The sequence below is a fragment of the Petaurus breviceps genome, unplaced genomic scaffold, assembly GCF_028583685.1.
Source record: "Petaurus breviceps papuanus isolate PSGF00001 unplaced genomic scaffold, PetGlider_PUasm1.0 78, whole genome shotgun sequence".
NCBI classification, from domain to species: domain Eukaryota; kingdom Metazoa; phylum Chordata; class Mammalia; order Diprotodontia; family Petauridae; genus Petaurus; species Petaurus breviceps.
The window spans coordinates 860,345-875,771 of record NW_027186502.1 but is presented as its reverse complement, the minus strand read 5'-3'; the positions used below and the strand labels follow the sequence as shown (position 1 = coordinate 875,771).

General features: G+C 38.7%; 1 protein-coding gene across 1 annotated transcript in view; it reads right to left on the bottom strand.

Annotated features, from left to right (window-relative positions):
- Positions 1 to 15,427, bottom strand: part of ANO2 (anoctamin 2) — a 573,391-nt gene that overhangs the window by 347,386 nt on the left and 210,578 nt on the right. Inside the window, exons 9-10 of the mRNA XM_069106084.1 lie at positions 13,752 to 13,807; positions 7,761 to 7,802 (exon numbers count right to left, since the gene is read on the bottom strand). Of these exons, the coding sequence (XP_068962185.1) occupies positions 7,761 to 7,802; positions 13,752 to 13,807 (98 nt within the window). The remainder of the gene's footprint in view (positions 1 to 7,760; positions 7,803 to 13,751; positions 13,808 to 15,427) is intronic.

The following is a 15,427-nucleotide window of genomic DNA, read 5'->3' as shown; positions in this document are numbered from 1 at the left end:
ACTCCAATGAGGCTCTAAATAACACAGCGAAGGGTTCAACCAGCCTTTGCTCCAGTACTTATAGAGAAGAAGCCCACTGCCTCTCATAGCAACTTTTGAATTGCTCCAGTTGTTAGGAAGTTTTTCCTTACATCAAGCCAAGCTCTGCCTCTTTATAACTTCCACCCTCTTTGGGTTCCAAGCAGAACAAGCCTAATCCCCCTTCCACATGACATTTATCCATGCAATCATTATCTCCCCCAAGTCTTTTCCCCTCCAGGCTAAACAGATGCAACTCTTCAACCAATTCTTATCTGTCTTGGTCTCAGAGTCCTTAGCCATCCTTGTCATCCTTCTCTGACACTCCTCAGATTATCAAACTTTCCTAAGATGCATTGCCCAGAACAGGCACAATACTGCATTTGGGGTCTGGCCAGGGAAGAGTAGAGTAGGACACTTACATCCCTAGTCAGTGCCTTTCAAAGCAGGCTAAGATTAAAGTATGGGGGGGGGGGGGGGGTGGAGGTCCCTGCTCTATCTTGGCTTTGAGTCATATCAAACTTGTAATCCATTACAACTGCTGGATATTTTAAAAATGAATTGCTATCATGCCCACCATTCATAAAGGTGATGTGTTCAAAACCAAGAATCAGGCATGAAATTTATAAACAGCACAGACCCAACAACAAATCCCTGGTTGATTCTATTGGACACGCCCTTCCTAGTTTACAGTGAATTGTCAGTGACTGAATGCATTTAACTCTGTCATTATCTAGCCCTCATTTCTCCATATTTTTCACAAAGATAACATGAAAGCTTTTTTCAAATGCTTTCCTGAATTCAGATAAACTATATCTATAACGTCTCCCTGACTAACCAATCTACTAATTATGTCAAAGAATGAAATAATGTTAGTCTGGCAAGAACTGCACTTGATGGAGACATGCTGCCCCATTATCATCCAGCCACTTTCTTTGCTAGATGTCCATCTCTCTATTAATATAGTGTGGAATTTTTGCCAAGAAATGAAGTCTATGTTAGTAACCTATGGTTTATGGACTCTACTCTCTTTCCATTTTTGAAAACTGAGACATTTATCTTCTCCATCCTAAGACACCAGTCTTTCAAAGATCATTGGTAGTGACTCAAGAATCATATTTCACTAGTCTTTCAGTAGACTGGGATATATTTCTTCTAGAACTGATGACTTGAACTCATTAAGAGTAGCAAGATGATGTATTTATTTATTTACTTACTTATTTATTTTACAAACTCACTAGTTATCTTTGGCATCAATTTCCAATCTACCATCAACCATTTTTCTTCATTTATTACCAGTCCAAAGATTATTCCCCTTGCCAGAGAAAATGGAAGCAAAGAAAAAGATGAATAATCCTTTTTTCTGTCTTTAGTTACCATTACACCATCCTCTAGAAGCAGCAACCTTTGTTCTTTATTCTTTTTCACACAATAAAAATAATAGTATCCTTCGAAGTCCTAGTCAGCTTCAATAAATCCTGACACTATCCTCACAGAATTATGCCATACTGCCATATTTATCCTCAATACCTCTCATTGCTTCCAACTCCTAAATCTGTTGGTCACTTACATTTTTTAAAACATTTAATATATACTAAGCACTGTTCTAAGTGCTGGAGATACATAAGCAAAGGTTCTATTCTTTTAGAATAAGGACCTCTTGTTCTAATGGGGGAGAAGACACACACATAATTATTTCTATGCAAGAGATACACATTGTGGGTGGAAGGTAATGTCAAAGAGAAGACACAAGTGGTAAAGATGCTAGAAGCAGACTCCCACAAAAGATGGAATTTGAACTATCTTGAAAGAGGACAGGGAAGATAGGAGAGAGAACAGCCAATGAAAAGGCAGAGTTGGGAGATGTGGTGCCCTGTTCTAGGAGTAGCAAACAGGCCTATATAGCTGTATGGTTGAATACATGGAGGGGAGTGAAGGATAAAGAAGGCTGGAAAGTTAGGAAAGGGCTGAGTTGTAAAGAGCATTATATGCCACACAGAACACTTTCCATTTGGCTCTGGAAGTAACAGGATACTACTGGAACTTTATTGAGTAGGGGTGTGGCATGGTTAGACCTGTGATTTAGGAAAATCACTGGCAGTTGAGTGAAGGATGGATTGAAGTGGGGAGAGGCTGGATGCGGAAAACCAATAAGAGTTATTGCAATAGTCCAGGTGTGAGACAGTGGAGGCCTGCACCAGGATGGTAGCAGAAAAAGGGGACATATTCAAGAGATGTTACACAAGACTTGGCAATAGATTTAATATATAAGGCAAATGACTGAGGAAGTCAAGGATGACAATGTGATTACAGGAAGATGGCGGTGCACTTGATGGTGATAGGAAAATAAGGAATGGGGAAGGCTTTACGGGGAAAGATAAATTCTGGTTTGGACATGCTGAGTTTTGAGATGCCTGTAGGACATCCAGTTCAAGAAGTCTAAAAGGTAGCTGGTAATTCAAGACCATAGCTCAGAAGAGAAAACGGAATCAGCTGCAAAGAGATCATTGAACCCATGGAAGCTAAGGGGATTACCAAATGAAACAGCAAAAAGAGAGAAGAAAAGGAGTTAATAGGTGAAACCTAATCTAGCAAAGGGGATAAAGATCTATCAAACATGTAGAAGACCCAGGAGAGAGCAGAGACACAGAAATGCAGGAAAGAAAGAATATCTAAAATAAGGGTGTGATCAACAGTGTCAAAGGCTGCAGACAGGCCAAGAAGGATGAGGAATGAAAAAAGGTATAAAAGAGATTTTTAGTAAATTTGGAGAGAGTAGTTCTGATTAAATGATAAGGTCAGAAGCCAGATTTCAAAAGTTTAGTAGTGAATGAAAGGAGAAGTAGAGCCGGAAGTGTTGACACCTTTCTCAAGGAATTTAGCTGAGAAGAGAAGGAGAAATATAGAATGATCTTTCAGACACACCAGTCTTCTTTTAAAATCAAGGTCAATGAGTTTCCAAACTTTTGGCTATTTAGAGAGAGAGAGAGAGAATCCCAGAAGATGACTTCATACTAGGCTCATGATCTGCTTCCTGAACTCAGTTATTATTTTTTTTTTCTGTCTCAGGGGTCTATAGTATGCTCTGATATCAATATTCCTTCTTTCTTCCTCTTTTGAACTCCATCTAAATACTTCCTTCAAAGCTCAGTTCAAGCACCAGCACCTACCTGAGGCCACTCCTAACCCCCCTAGCTGTTTCTGTTTACCCTTAAAATTCCCTTGTATATAGGTCAACTAATCAACAAGCATTTAGATATTCCCAACTATATGCTAATCACTGTCCTCAGAACTGAGTATACAAGGACAAAACTAAAACATTTTGTCTGTAAGAGGTTTACATTTTAACAGTAGAGATAAAATGCATATACCGTTATTTCCCCGATAATAAGACCTATCCCGAAAATAAGCCCTCCCCTTACTGTGTAAGATTCCTCTAAAATAAGCCCGCCCCCGAAAATAAGCCCTATTGAGATTGCTACTGTAGTGAAGGTGATCCCCTGCGCTACACGCTATATTACGGTACCCTCTGTATGAGCCGTCCCTCCCCCGTGAAACGCACGCAGTGCTCCGAGCTGCATCCAATCAGAGCTGCAGCAGTGAGCGCATCATCCTGTTCTTCCCCAGCGATTTGCTTATTGAATAAAGGTACATTTTTTTGTTCACATTTACCTGTTTATTAAAATTGCTGTCAATGTTCATTAAAATAAGCCCTCCCCTGAAAATAAGCCCTCTGGTGTTTTTCTGTCCAAAAAAAAATAATAAGATAGTGTCTTATTATCAGGGAAACACGGTATGTGTACATGCATATATACATTATATATAATATATTCATATAAAGAACATGTACAAAACAGATGCAAGTTAATTTTGTGGGAGGAAGGCACTAGCATCTGGGGAAAATGCCTTCACACAGAAGGTATTGCTTGATCTGGGTCATGAAGGGCTCAAGAGACAGAAGGGACTGCACTCATGGCTTAGGAGACAGCCTACATAAAGGCATGGAGATAGAAAATGGAGCTTTTCCTGTGAGAAACATCAAGAAGGAGTGTTTAAGGAGGGTAAATAATGGACAATAAGACTGGAAAGGTGGGAAAGAGCCAAACTGTGAAGAGTTTAAAGCATCAAAGGAAAGACCTCATATTTAATCCAATGGAGTTTACTGAGTAAGGGAGTTAAGTGGTCAGCCATGAACTTTAGAAAATCTCTTTGGCAGCTGTGTGGAGAATGGGCATGCTTCAGAGGGTGTATACATATGTGACACGTGTATATATGTGTGTATATTTACACACACATACACATGCATGAGTATACACACATACATCTACACACACTACTTTCCCCAATAGACTGTAAGCTCTTTGATAACAGGAACAGTTTCAATTTTTATCTTGGTATCTCCAGGTCTGAATACAGCGCCCAACACATTATAACATCTTAAAAGTCAGTTGATTGGATAATAGATAACAAAGACTTAAACATTCAGAAAGGAGGAGGAAATACATTCAAAGCATGGCAACTGCTTATGGAATGGAAGGAAGGCACAGGTGCTATAAAGGAACTGGTACTTTTAAAGAAATGAGAAAAAGGGGAGATTTCAGTAATCTCAAGATTGGGACCCCAACCCCTACCTCCACCAAATCTTCTAATCCTATGCTAGCAATCTTATTTTCTACCCAGCTAAACACACACTTTCCAAGAAATACTACCGGGAATAGAGCATTGTTCTTAGAATGATGATGGTTTGGGGCTGATCTTAAACTTTCCTCTTTCTCCCCTTGGAGAAGCAGACTCCAAAAAAGCATCCACCCAGGCCAGGATAAAAGGGCTTTGTTTCAGACATCATGGGGTCTTGTGGGCCTGTGTGTGTGTATACCAATTAAGTTTCAGCATCAACAGGAACAGATCCCTTTCTCTCCTTAGTGAACCCTTTATAACCTTTGTAGATAATACATTTAGAATTCTCAATCCTCTTCTGGCTTTCCCTACCACCTATCTTTGGCCCAAGGCTCCTCCCATAATCACTAGATGGTTTATGGCATCTTAAATATTATTTTAAATAAGCTCTCTTTAGGAAAGCAGGTTTACCAGTTTTTGAAATCATTTCCAAAGTCAAACATAAGCAATTTAGGTATTATCTGTTGTTTTGGATTATTCAAGCCCTGCCTCTCCTCTCCTAGGCCTGATAACTGAAGCCTGACTGAATTTGACTTCTGAGAAGCTAAATAATTTTTCACCAACAAATGTGAGGAACAGAACCTCAGACAGGTTCAGGTCACTAATATTCAGGAGGGAAGCTCTAAATAAAGTGAGAGAGTTATAACCATCATTTAAAGGGGAAGAACATAAATGTAAAGAGTGAGAAGACAGAGAAAATGGTTGCTATGAGAGAGGTGAGATGGGATAGGGAAAGAGGAGTATAGAAATGTTTCCCTCTTTCCCTTTTCTTTCCCTTTAAATCTGATCCGGGACTTTTCAGGAAATTAAACACCGAGGCTATTAGCATCAGATAGAAAACAGATGAGGTTAAGACAAGGAAATACTACAGCACATTCCCTGGGCCAGCAGTGAGGGGACATGTGTAAGCAATCTCAGCAGTATTTCTGGAAAAGACCTTTTATGTTTTTAATACTTAACACTTCATAACAAGGCCTAATAGGCAGGATAAAAAGAAACCCATTCAAAAGGCAACTTGGGGGATGAATGCTTTTCCAGACAACAGAGTTAGGTGGGGGGTGGGGAAGTCTTGGCCCCACCTCCTCCTCCTTCCCACTCTAGCCCACCCATTAGCCGATTCACCCTCCCCCTCTCCGATTGGTTATGTTGGGAGGTCCCCACAAAATTAAGTAGGAAGATATCTGTAAGAAGCTACTGTTGAGCTGCTGCAAGATAGGCCAGTCCAAAGGTGGAAAGCTATAGCAGCTTCCTCCATAACCCTAGAAAGCGTAAGGGAGGGACTCTCAATAGACAACAAGGAGTTCTGCCCTGCGCACCAAGGCTTCATGTTCCTTTTGGGGAGTTTTGTGCCTGAAAGTGATGGTATCTTCTTTTATTACTATTATTATTAAATTTTATATTTTTCAATTAACAAAAATCTACCTTTTCCTCCTCCCCATTGAAAAAAGTGAAAAACAAACATGTATAACACCAAGCAAAACAAATTTCCCCATTGACTGCTGTTAGAGAGACAGAAACATAGAGCAAGAGAGATGAACATAAATACACGCACAAACATGTACTGTATATACATATGTGTACATGTACACATATGTGTGTATACAGAGAAAGACACACATGCATGTGTGTATATGCATGTCTCTACACTCAGTGTGAGTCCATCACTTGTCGGGCGGAGGAGGAGTAGCATGTTTCCTCTTGAGTTGAAGGTATCTTTTTAAAGAGGCCCCTTTCCTCCTAATTCGTGAGTCCCAGAATCACTGAATTCCAAATTCAGGAGAGACTTCTGCTACATCTAGTCCAACTCCTCAACAAGACATCCCCACTATAAAAGTCCCCAGATGACCTTTACCAAGCTTTTCCTCATTTCTAAGTAGTGGCTACACTATATATCCCTGCACATTCAGATGAGAAGAATAATTTTTAAAAAGCATAAGGAACTTGAAAGGTTCCTTCAGAGCCACAGACAGCCTGAAGAGAGCATTCTTCCCTTCCATCTTAAAACAGCACATTTTAAATGGTAGTTAAAGGTCATGCTTTTCATTTCAAAGCCCTAACACACAGGAGAAATCAATACCTGGGGAAATACATAGCTGTTCTCCTCTGAAGGTCCTGTGGTGCAGACAGAGGGTTCCAGTGCACAGAGGGAGGAACTAAAGCCTAGAGAATAATTTTTAATGATTCCTATATCAAGGCATTTAAGGACTTAAGAAGATTTGTATTCAAATCCTGATCATACAGGTACTAGTTGCATGATTTTGAATGTCACTTTTTATCTCAGTTTCCTCACATGTAAAGTGAGGAAATCAGATTCACTGGCCTCAAAGGTCCCTTCCAACTATCTGACAGGATACTTATGACCGTTTGCTATATTCAATGTTCTGGACAAGGCATTTTACAGATTATAGAATCCCTGCCTTCAAGGAGCTTACAGCCCAGATAAAGTTACTAGTCATGTATGGAGAATGTGGAAGAGCTAGAAAGGGAAGACTTGGGTCCTAATTTCCAATATTTATCTTAGTGCATTATTTTCTCTTCTGGAAAGACCAATCCTCAAGGCAAGGGGGTAAAGTCTGGGCAAAATAGTGAATACTAGTGTGTGAAGCTGTTCTGCTCTCAATAAGATAGTCAGGAAGCATAGATAGATAGATAGATAGATAGATAGATAGATAGATAGATAGATAGATAGATAGATAGATAGATAGATAAATAGACCAATCGATGGGTAGATAGAAAGGTAGATAGATAGACAAATAAATGAATGATAGATAAGCACACACACAAATGAATAAATAAATGGACAAATAAATTAAATAAATTAATGAGTGAGTGATCAGTCAGGACAACATCTCAGTGTCCCCCCAGGAAACTCTTTAAAGACTGTATGTTACAGAGCAGCTGCTGATCAGTTTTGGTAGAGGGAGTTTCCACATGGAAATTTTCAACACTCAGGGTGAATGTCTCACCTCTTTATTTCCTCCCAGTTCTCCAGTCCCTCATTGTTCTCATGGGCATACGGTACACCATCCTAAGTCTATATAGCCTTGTCTGTAGAGCAGACTTACCTTTCTGTCATTCATGTCAGCTTCAGGACCTTCATATTCACCCTGAAGTAAAGGGAGGGACAATCGATGAGTCAAAAGGAAGAAGAGAGAAGAACTGGTGTCCCAAGGCTTTTTAAAATTCTGAACCATCACCTTTCTGGTCCAAGTACTATCTTTATCAGAAATACTATTTATTTATTTTTAAATTGTTAATGGTTTTTTTATACCACCTTAATTTCTCATCATATTCCCCCCCCCAATCAAGTGTCTCCATTTATATAACAAAGAAGAAACAAAGTGCAATAAAACTAGCTTAGACTACATCAACCAATTATATGTAATGCTTCACACCCCCAGCCCACAGCCACAACAAGTACGACCTTCATTTTCATATCTCTTTTTTGGAGTCAATCTTGGTGATTTTAATTACACAGCATTCGATATCAATTTTTGCTGTTATTCTTTCTGCTTACATTGTCATAGACATTGTCTATGATGTTTTCCTGTTTCTGTTTGCTTTGCTTTATGTAAATCTTCCCATAATTCTCAATATTCTTGATCTGATTTATTTTTTAGGTCACCAGTCTATATTCTTAGTAGCACAGTAGACATTTGTCATAATTATCTACTGACATCTCCCACATATAGAATGTATCCACCATATTTGTTTCAGAAAAAGGTTCATGCTCAATGATAGCACTTGCTATACATTTCTTTAATATACTTATGAGTTATCCTACTATGTTCGTGCATCATATCCATGGTTATAAAAAAAAATGTCCAAAGTTGAGAGGGAAAAGGAATTTATAGAGGAGAAATTTCTATGGCATCAGTCCAGATATCATGTACAGTACCCTCTTAATTAATCCAGGGTAAATGAGACTATCTATGCATTATTCAAGCTTTTGACTTCTTTTCTTTTTCCTCCATCATTGTGTCCTTCCTTCCACCATCTAAATGATATTTAATTTTCATCCCTCCACCAAGTCAAAGACAAGGAAAGGAAAAAACTCAAACTGAGGCCAATATATTTTGACCCTCATTGTGAAATGCTGTGGGAGGAAGAGGTTCAATTAAATTCAATGGATACTTATATCTTCAATTATGTTAGAAACTGATGGCAAAAGTCCATACATGGTGGGGGCAGGGGGAACCTGGCATAAGTGACTGAAGAAGCTAACACCTAGTCAGGAAGATCTGTATTCAAGTCCTACCTGTAACACATACTGACTGTATAACCCTGGGCAGGATATTTAAGCTCTTAGTGGACTAGTTTCTAAGACTAACTTACAGAACAGCTGGTAATCTGAATAAAAGAGGTTTCCTCATTGAAAAATCCCTACACTGATGAAATCACATGTTGGGAATGGCAAAAAGAAGTGTTAGGGAATTATCTGTTGATTTCAATCATCCAGGCTTTTTTGACCTATCATTCAGTTTTTCCACTCATTATCCCAGACTGTTGAGTGCCACTAGAAAAATGGAATGAAATAAAATGAAAAAAAATATAATGAAATCAAGCTGGTTTCATCCACTTCCAGTGAGTGATCAACTCACTACTCTCATCTTTGACTCTTTGTCTCATTCCTCAATGCAATTGAACTAAACCTTTCCTTTTCTTGAGGTTACAAATGTAACCCCCACCCCTAATATTTAGCCTCCTATTCCACTGAGAAGATCGAGAATATTAGATGGAAGCCCTTTCAAATTCCCTCCACAGCTAAAATTTCTAAGTATTTTCACCCTGTCTCTCTTCCTTCCTTTCTTATCTCAAAACATAGGTATCCCTACTCTTTGTCAGGGCTAATTCCTCTCCCTGTACCTTCCTGTGATTTGAACCCCTAATGCCTCTTCCAGAACCTTGCTCCAGAATTATCCATTCTCTTTCATACATCTTCAATCTCTGTATCTCCCCAACTGACTCTTTTCCATCTATCTGTAAAACATACTCAATTCTCTCCAACAACAGCCTCCCAAAAAACCTTTCCTTTGACTCCTCTGCCCCATTAGCTACCATCCCATCCCTGACATTGCCTTTACTGACTAAAGTTTTAAGGAAGTTGTCTTTACCCGATCCTTCCACTTCCCCAACATACATACTCTCCTACTAGGCAGTTTTTTGTTCCAGGTGGGGGTTTTTTCATTCATCATCTCCCTTACTCTTGATGAAGGATTTGACAATAGTAATCATCCCTTCATTCTGGATATTCTTTTCTCTTTTACCTTATTTACCACATTCTACTACTTCTTCTCCTACCTCAATAATGACTACTTTTCTATCTCCTTCACTGAGCTCTTCATTCCCTTTCCAACTCCTTAAGTTAGGTTTTCCCAAGGTCTATACTTGGCTTTCTTTTTTCTCTTTCCCTACCTCCTATCCCTTGGAAATCTCATTCTTCCCCATGGGCTCAAAGATTTCCTCTCACAGATGACTCTCAAATCTATGTCTCCAGAACTGACCTATCCTTTGAGTCACAGATTGCTGTGCATATTAATACTTTAAACTGAATATGTCCCCAAATAAGCTTAATATCTTCCCCACCAGAATCTGTTCTACTTTCTGCCCCTCTGTGCCAATGGAATTATCATTCATATAGTATCCCATGAGTTTTATTGTCATCTCTGCTCTTCTCAGTTTTCAATTGATTCTAAGTCTGTAATACCTCCCACATCTGTCCTCTCTACTCTTTTCCCACTGCTATCCTAACACAAATCCTCATTACCAATCATCTGAGGTAATGCAGCAATCTACTAGTAGATCTTCCCATTTCTCACTTTTCCATTTTATAAAACATCCATCACACCCCATCAGATAAACTTTTCTATGGTTCAAACATCTTTAGTAGCTCCTTATTGTCTACCAAATAAAATTCAAATTATGTTCCCATCACCTATCTCCTGAACATAACTTGATTTTTCATGTCTCTGCCTTAGTTCACTCCTTTCCATATGGCTCTAATATATTCTGTTCTCTCTTTTCCCAAAGTTAGACCATCCTTGAATGTCCAGCTCAAATACAACTTCTTCCATGCTGCCTCCGCTAATCTCTACTACCCCTGCCCTACCTGGTAATGATACAAGTCCTATCTTTCCACTCAGACTTGACAAAATAGAAAGAATGTCATTACTTCCAATTCCAAACCTCTGCAATATGATTGATGTAGATCTCAAACTACCCACACCTTATTTTTAGCCTGTGTGCTTTTCTCCATTTCCTCCCATAAATTCTCCAGAAGGAATTAGGAGGGTCACCCAATTTACTGACTACTTTCCTCTAGATGTCTTAACATTGCATGGATACTGAAGGAGCATACGGGCTATCAGTTACCCCCTTGCTCTCATTACACAATAAGCCTGCGTCCTTTTTCAGTTACATATATCCCAGATGATATCCCTTGCACCACATTCCCTGCTCAGTCAGTAATGTGTTGCAGTCTATTCACACTACCTCTCCACTGAACTCTGGGTGGCACTCAATTTTAATTCCTTGGGGAGTATATTTTCCATGACTTGCTACCACCAGAAGAGTGTCATTGTTAAAAAGATCAACCTTTGTTCAGGAAAGAAAGTTTAGGTCATTAAAAGCATGATGTAGTTTCCCAGAAGCAATCTAACCCAGTCCTCTTTAATTCTAGACCAAGTTCACTGTTCATCTGCACTGCTTGTCCAAAATGTATGTACTTATGGACAAAATTTTTACAGGCAGTTTTCAACTACATATCATGGCCAAATAATAAGTATTCTTTATCTACTTGTTTGTTTGTTTTTCCCCCTTTGTGGATAGGAGTCTTTGAGTATGCGTCTCATTGAGGAATCTCTGTAGAGTTTGGGGATTTGATGGCATTAACACAATGTGATCTGCAGACAATAACATCTGAAGGACCTCACCATCTATGGGAAATTCTGTTTCTATTTGGACTCTGTGCTAGATAGCTTCCAAGTCAGTGGAAACATCTTTGACAAGCATATGTCTTCCTGCTTTTGTGCCTCTCTTGATGTTAATACTCTGAAGAGCAAACACAATTATTTAGGTTGTCACATATCTCAAGGAATATTGCGTGATTTTGGCATATGCATATGAAATAGCTTATTGGAGGAGAGCTTTTAGGTGGCATTTTGCTCTACTAAATCAATTTAATTTGGGGTTTAGATTTTTTTAAAATAGTCATCAATAAGCATAGTGAAATCTTGTACTTTTCACACCTTTCAGTCAATTATGTGACTCTGGTATAGAATATCATTCATGAAAGCCTGCCAGTTTTTATTCCAATCCTCCATCAAATATGACCTCAAGCAGTGTACAGATCATTTTCATAAAGATTTTCTAGAAATGAAAAGATAGGTATGTGGATCAGTAGGTATTTTTTTTCCTTGATGACCTTTTTTTCAGTAAATAAAAGGTCTATTTTTTTCCCTAAGCATTTGGTATCCTACCTTCTTTCAGAGCTCTAAAGAATCAGTCTCTTAATGAATTCACAAATATGTTGCTTCCAATACAGACTGCCTCTGTGCATACTTAGATCAGTCCAGCTGCTCTGAGCATTTCTGTTTCTTTAGAACCATTTCTACATCCTCATGTAGCACACTGAGGACTAAGATGTTAAGATTCCAAAAGTGGTCACTCCAATGAAATTCATGGAGAACAAGATTTACTATGAAAATTTTCACAGATCTTTTCCATTTTTTGGTCTTGTTCCTTTTTCTCCTTTCATTCTTGCCTTTAGGATGATCTGGCTTAATTGTGTCTCTCACCAGCCTCTTTAAAACATGGTTTCCCCTCCAAATGGTTCTCATTGCTCTGTGAAGTGTATGGCTCATAATCTTCCACCATCTTTCTTCATGAGATTTTAAAAATTGAGTTCGTATTCTTAAATTGTGCTGCCCATGGTCTCCATATCGCTCTGCTTGGCATAGAGAGAGAGTACTGCTGATTGAGGCAGTTTTTTTTAACTCTTTGTGAATTCTTCATTCTTGTGACTTATTTAGGTTGGTTAAAATTCCTTGGGAAATGCCCACAGTGAATGCAAATGTCTGTTCTTTTAACTATTCCCCCCACTCCTTTTTTTTTGTCTTACTACACTATTTAAATGAGTTAGAATTTACCTGAACTGTATGCCATTATCTTCTCACTTTTGCTTTCATCTAGCTTGGTATTTATTTTCATGTTTGTCCTCACAAGTCTAAGTCTACATAAACAGTGGATTCAGAAACTCCCACATTGGTAACTGATCTTTTAGAACATAAGCAATTTTTTCCTTTGCTATAATGGTATTTGGTATTCACCTTATCCAGACCCTCCTATCTATCTTCTTGAAGAAAGTATGCAAAATACACAGTTATGAGTCTGCTTGTGGAGATGTTAACCTCACTCACTTCTAAATCCTAAATCATATTTTACATCATAACCTTCATCATCAGCCTCTGCACCTACCTTTGCATTGAAATCCCTGACTATTAAAGTATGCATTTATTTGACCTAAAATTCTTGCATCAAGAACTTCTCTGACTCCTAATCTTTTGCAAAAGAAGTTAGTGCATACACCCTGATGATTTTCATGTTCTTTTCTTTAAGTCATCATGACAAGATGAAAAAGTATTCTGTGAAATAATGTTTCTCATTGCCCCCTGGATGTCCAGTAATACCAACTCCATTAATTTCTTGATTTGCCATTCCAGTGAGTCATGTTTTCATTTAGCTATGACTTATTTTTTGTATTCTTGCTTTATTTTAATTAAGAATGCCAAATATGATAGAATTCAGTTCCTCCCTTAGACTAGTAATTGGATAAAGATTTAACATTTAGAGTAATAACAATTAAGATAACATATAAACAGGCTAAAAACTTACTGATTTAACTTCTCCGATATTGTTATAGATTTACTGCATATGTGTCACATATTCCTGCTAATATCAGAACCATGACTTTTCATATATCCACGTAAGGTGGTAATCGTTGCTTTTTAAACTGCTTTAAATTGTTTTTCATATGTTAATGATAACAGGATACCTACATCATGAAGTGGGTAAGCAGCCTCATAGATATTGTGTGCTATTAATGAATTAATACCTGTAAAAGAAGGAAAGACAAAGATGGTCAATACCTTCAAGGGTAGATTCCAACTAGTATGACCTAAATAATATTGAAATAATTCTTATGTCTCACATTATAATTCATGCATATTTATATTGCTAATAAGAATGGGTGAAACAGTGTAACACTGAGGTTAGAGTGCTGTCCTTGGAGACAAGAAGGTGTTAAATAACTTCCTCTGACCATTCCAAAGATACTTAATCATCCCTGTCTTTTCCTAAATCCTCCATAAAGGATTCACTTAAAGTGCTAGAGTCATTACCCTGGTTTGTAGACTTGTTCAATGTCTATTGACCCGTATGAAAGTTCTTCTTTTCCAACAGTGTCTATGTTGTTTTAGATCATAAGTTTTCAGGGGTCAAGGACGAAACTGGTGCCACTTCTTTTGTATAGTGCCCAGAATAGCACCATAGAGATAGGCATTTACAAAAGGAAAGAAAAGGAGAAAGACAAAGAAAAGGGGGAGAATAGGGAAGGGAAGGAAAAAGGGGGCAATAGAAAAAGAGAAATAGATGAGAAGGTAGAAAGGGGGGACATTTAGAAAGGGGGAGAAGGGGAAGGAAATAAAGGACAAAAACTATTTATGGTATACCTTGGCTGGAGCCAAGATAGTGGAAAAACAGGAATCAGTGCAATGATGATCTCCCTTCCCCCTCCTCCCACCAAAAAAAAAAAGTCATCCAAACAGATCTAGAAAACACATCAGACTGAGTACTGACAGGGACATTTAAAAAACAACATGATGGTGAATCGTTTTTCCAGCCCAGGACTACATAGGGATATAGACAGAAAGGATACTAGGGATGGGGCCTAGTTTGTGGCATATTATGTGGGGCATGGAGGATGCTAGCACCAGGGAAAAGCTATGAACCTGGGCAGGAGAGGGTCCCAGAACCATATCAGGCACCTGTAAACACGTATCAGAGAACCATGATGAGAATAGATGAAAACTGGCAGCCTTGTTGCCTGATCACAGATTCAGGGCATACAGAAGAGAGGGACCTATCTTCCCCTCCACAGTGGTGTGATACAGATCCCAGGTACAGAGCAGGGTAGCAGTTCCAGCTTCCAGTCTAATCTGAAGTCTTCAGAGAAATAACCAGGACAGCAATCCCATACCAAAATGGAGTTGGCAATTCTGTAACTCTGAACTAACAGAGTTAGTGGCTGAGTCCAGTAGCCATCTGCTTTTGTTCAGACCCAAATCTAGGTCAGGAGCTTGGATAGCTCAGACCAGGAGAGCAGCAATCACACTTTACCATCAGACCACTTGGAGAGTGCTTGAAAGAATGTAGGTCCTGAGCCTGAGCTGTCCCTGAGATCCTCATTACCCCAAGAAAGCAACAAAAGTACCAGCCTAGACCTTCCCTTTAGAACTTTATAGAACCAGGCCCTAACATCAAGGCCAAAGTCGGGAAGTAGTCTGGAAGAATTAGAAACATTTTTGAAAAAAATCTCATTTCGAAACACCATTATGCTAACAGGGACACTCAAGACATAAACACAGAAGAGGATTATCTATAAGAAAAGCCTCAAGGGAAAAAAAAAACAGCTTGGGTCAAATTCAGCTAGAATTCCTAGGAAAAAATGAAGCCG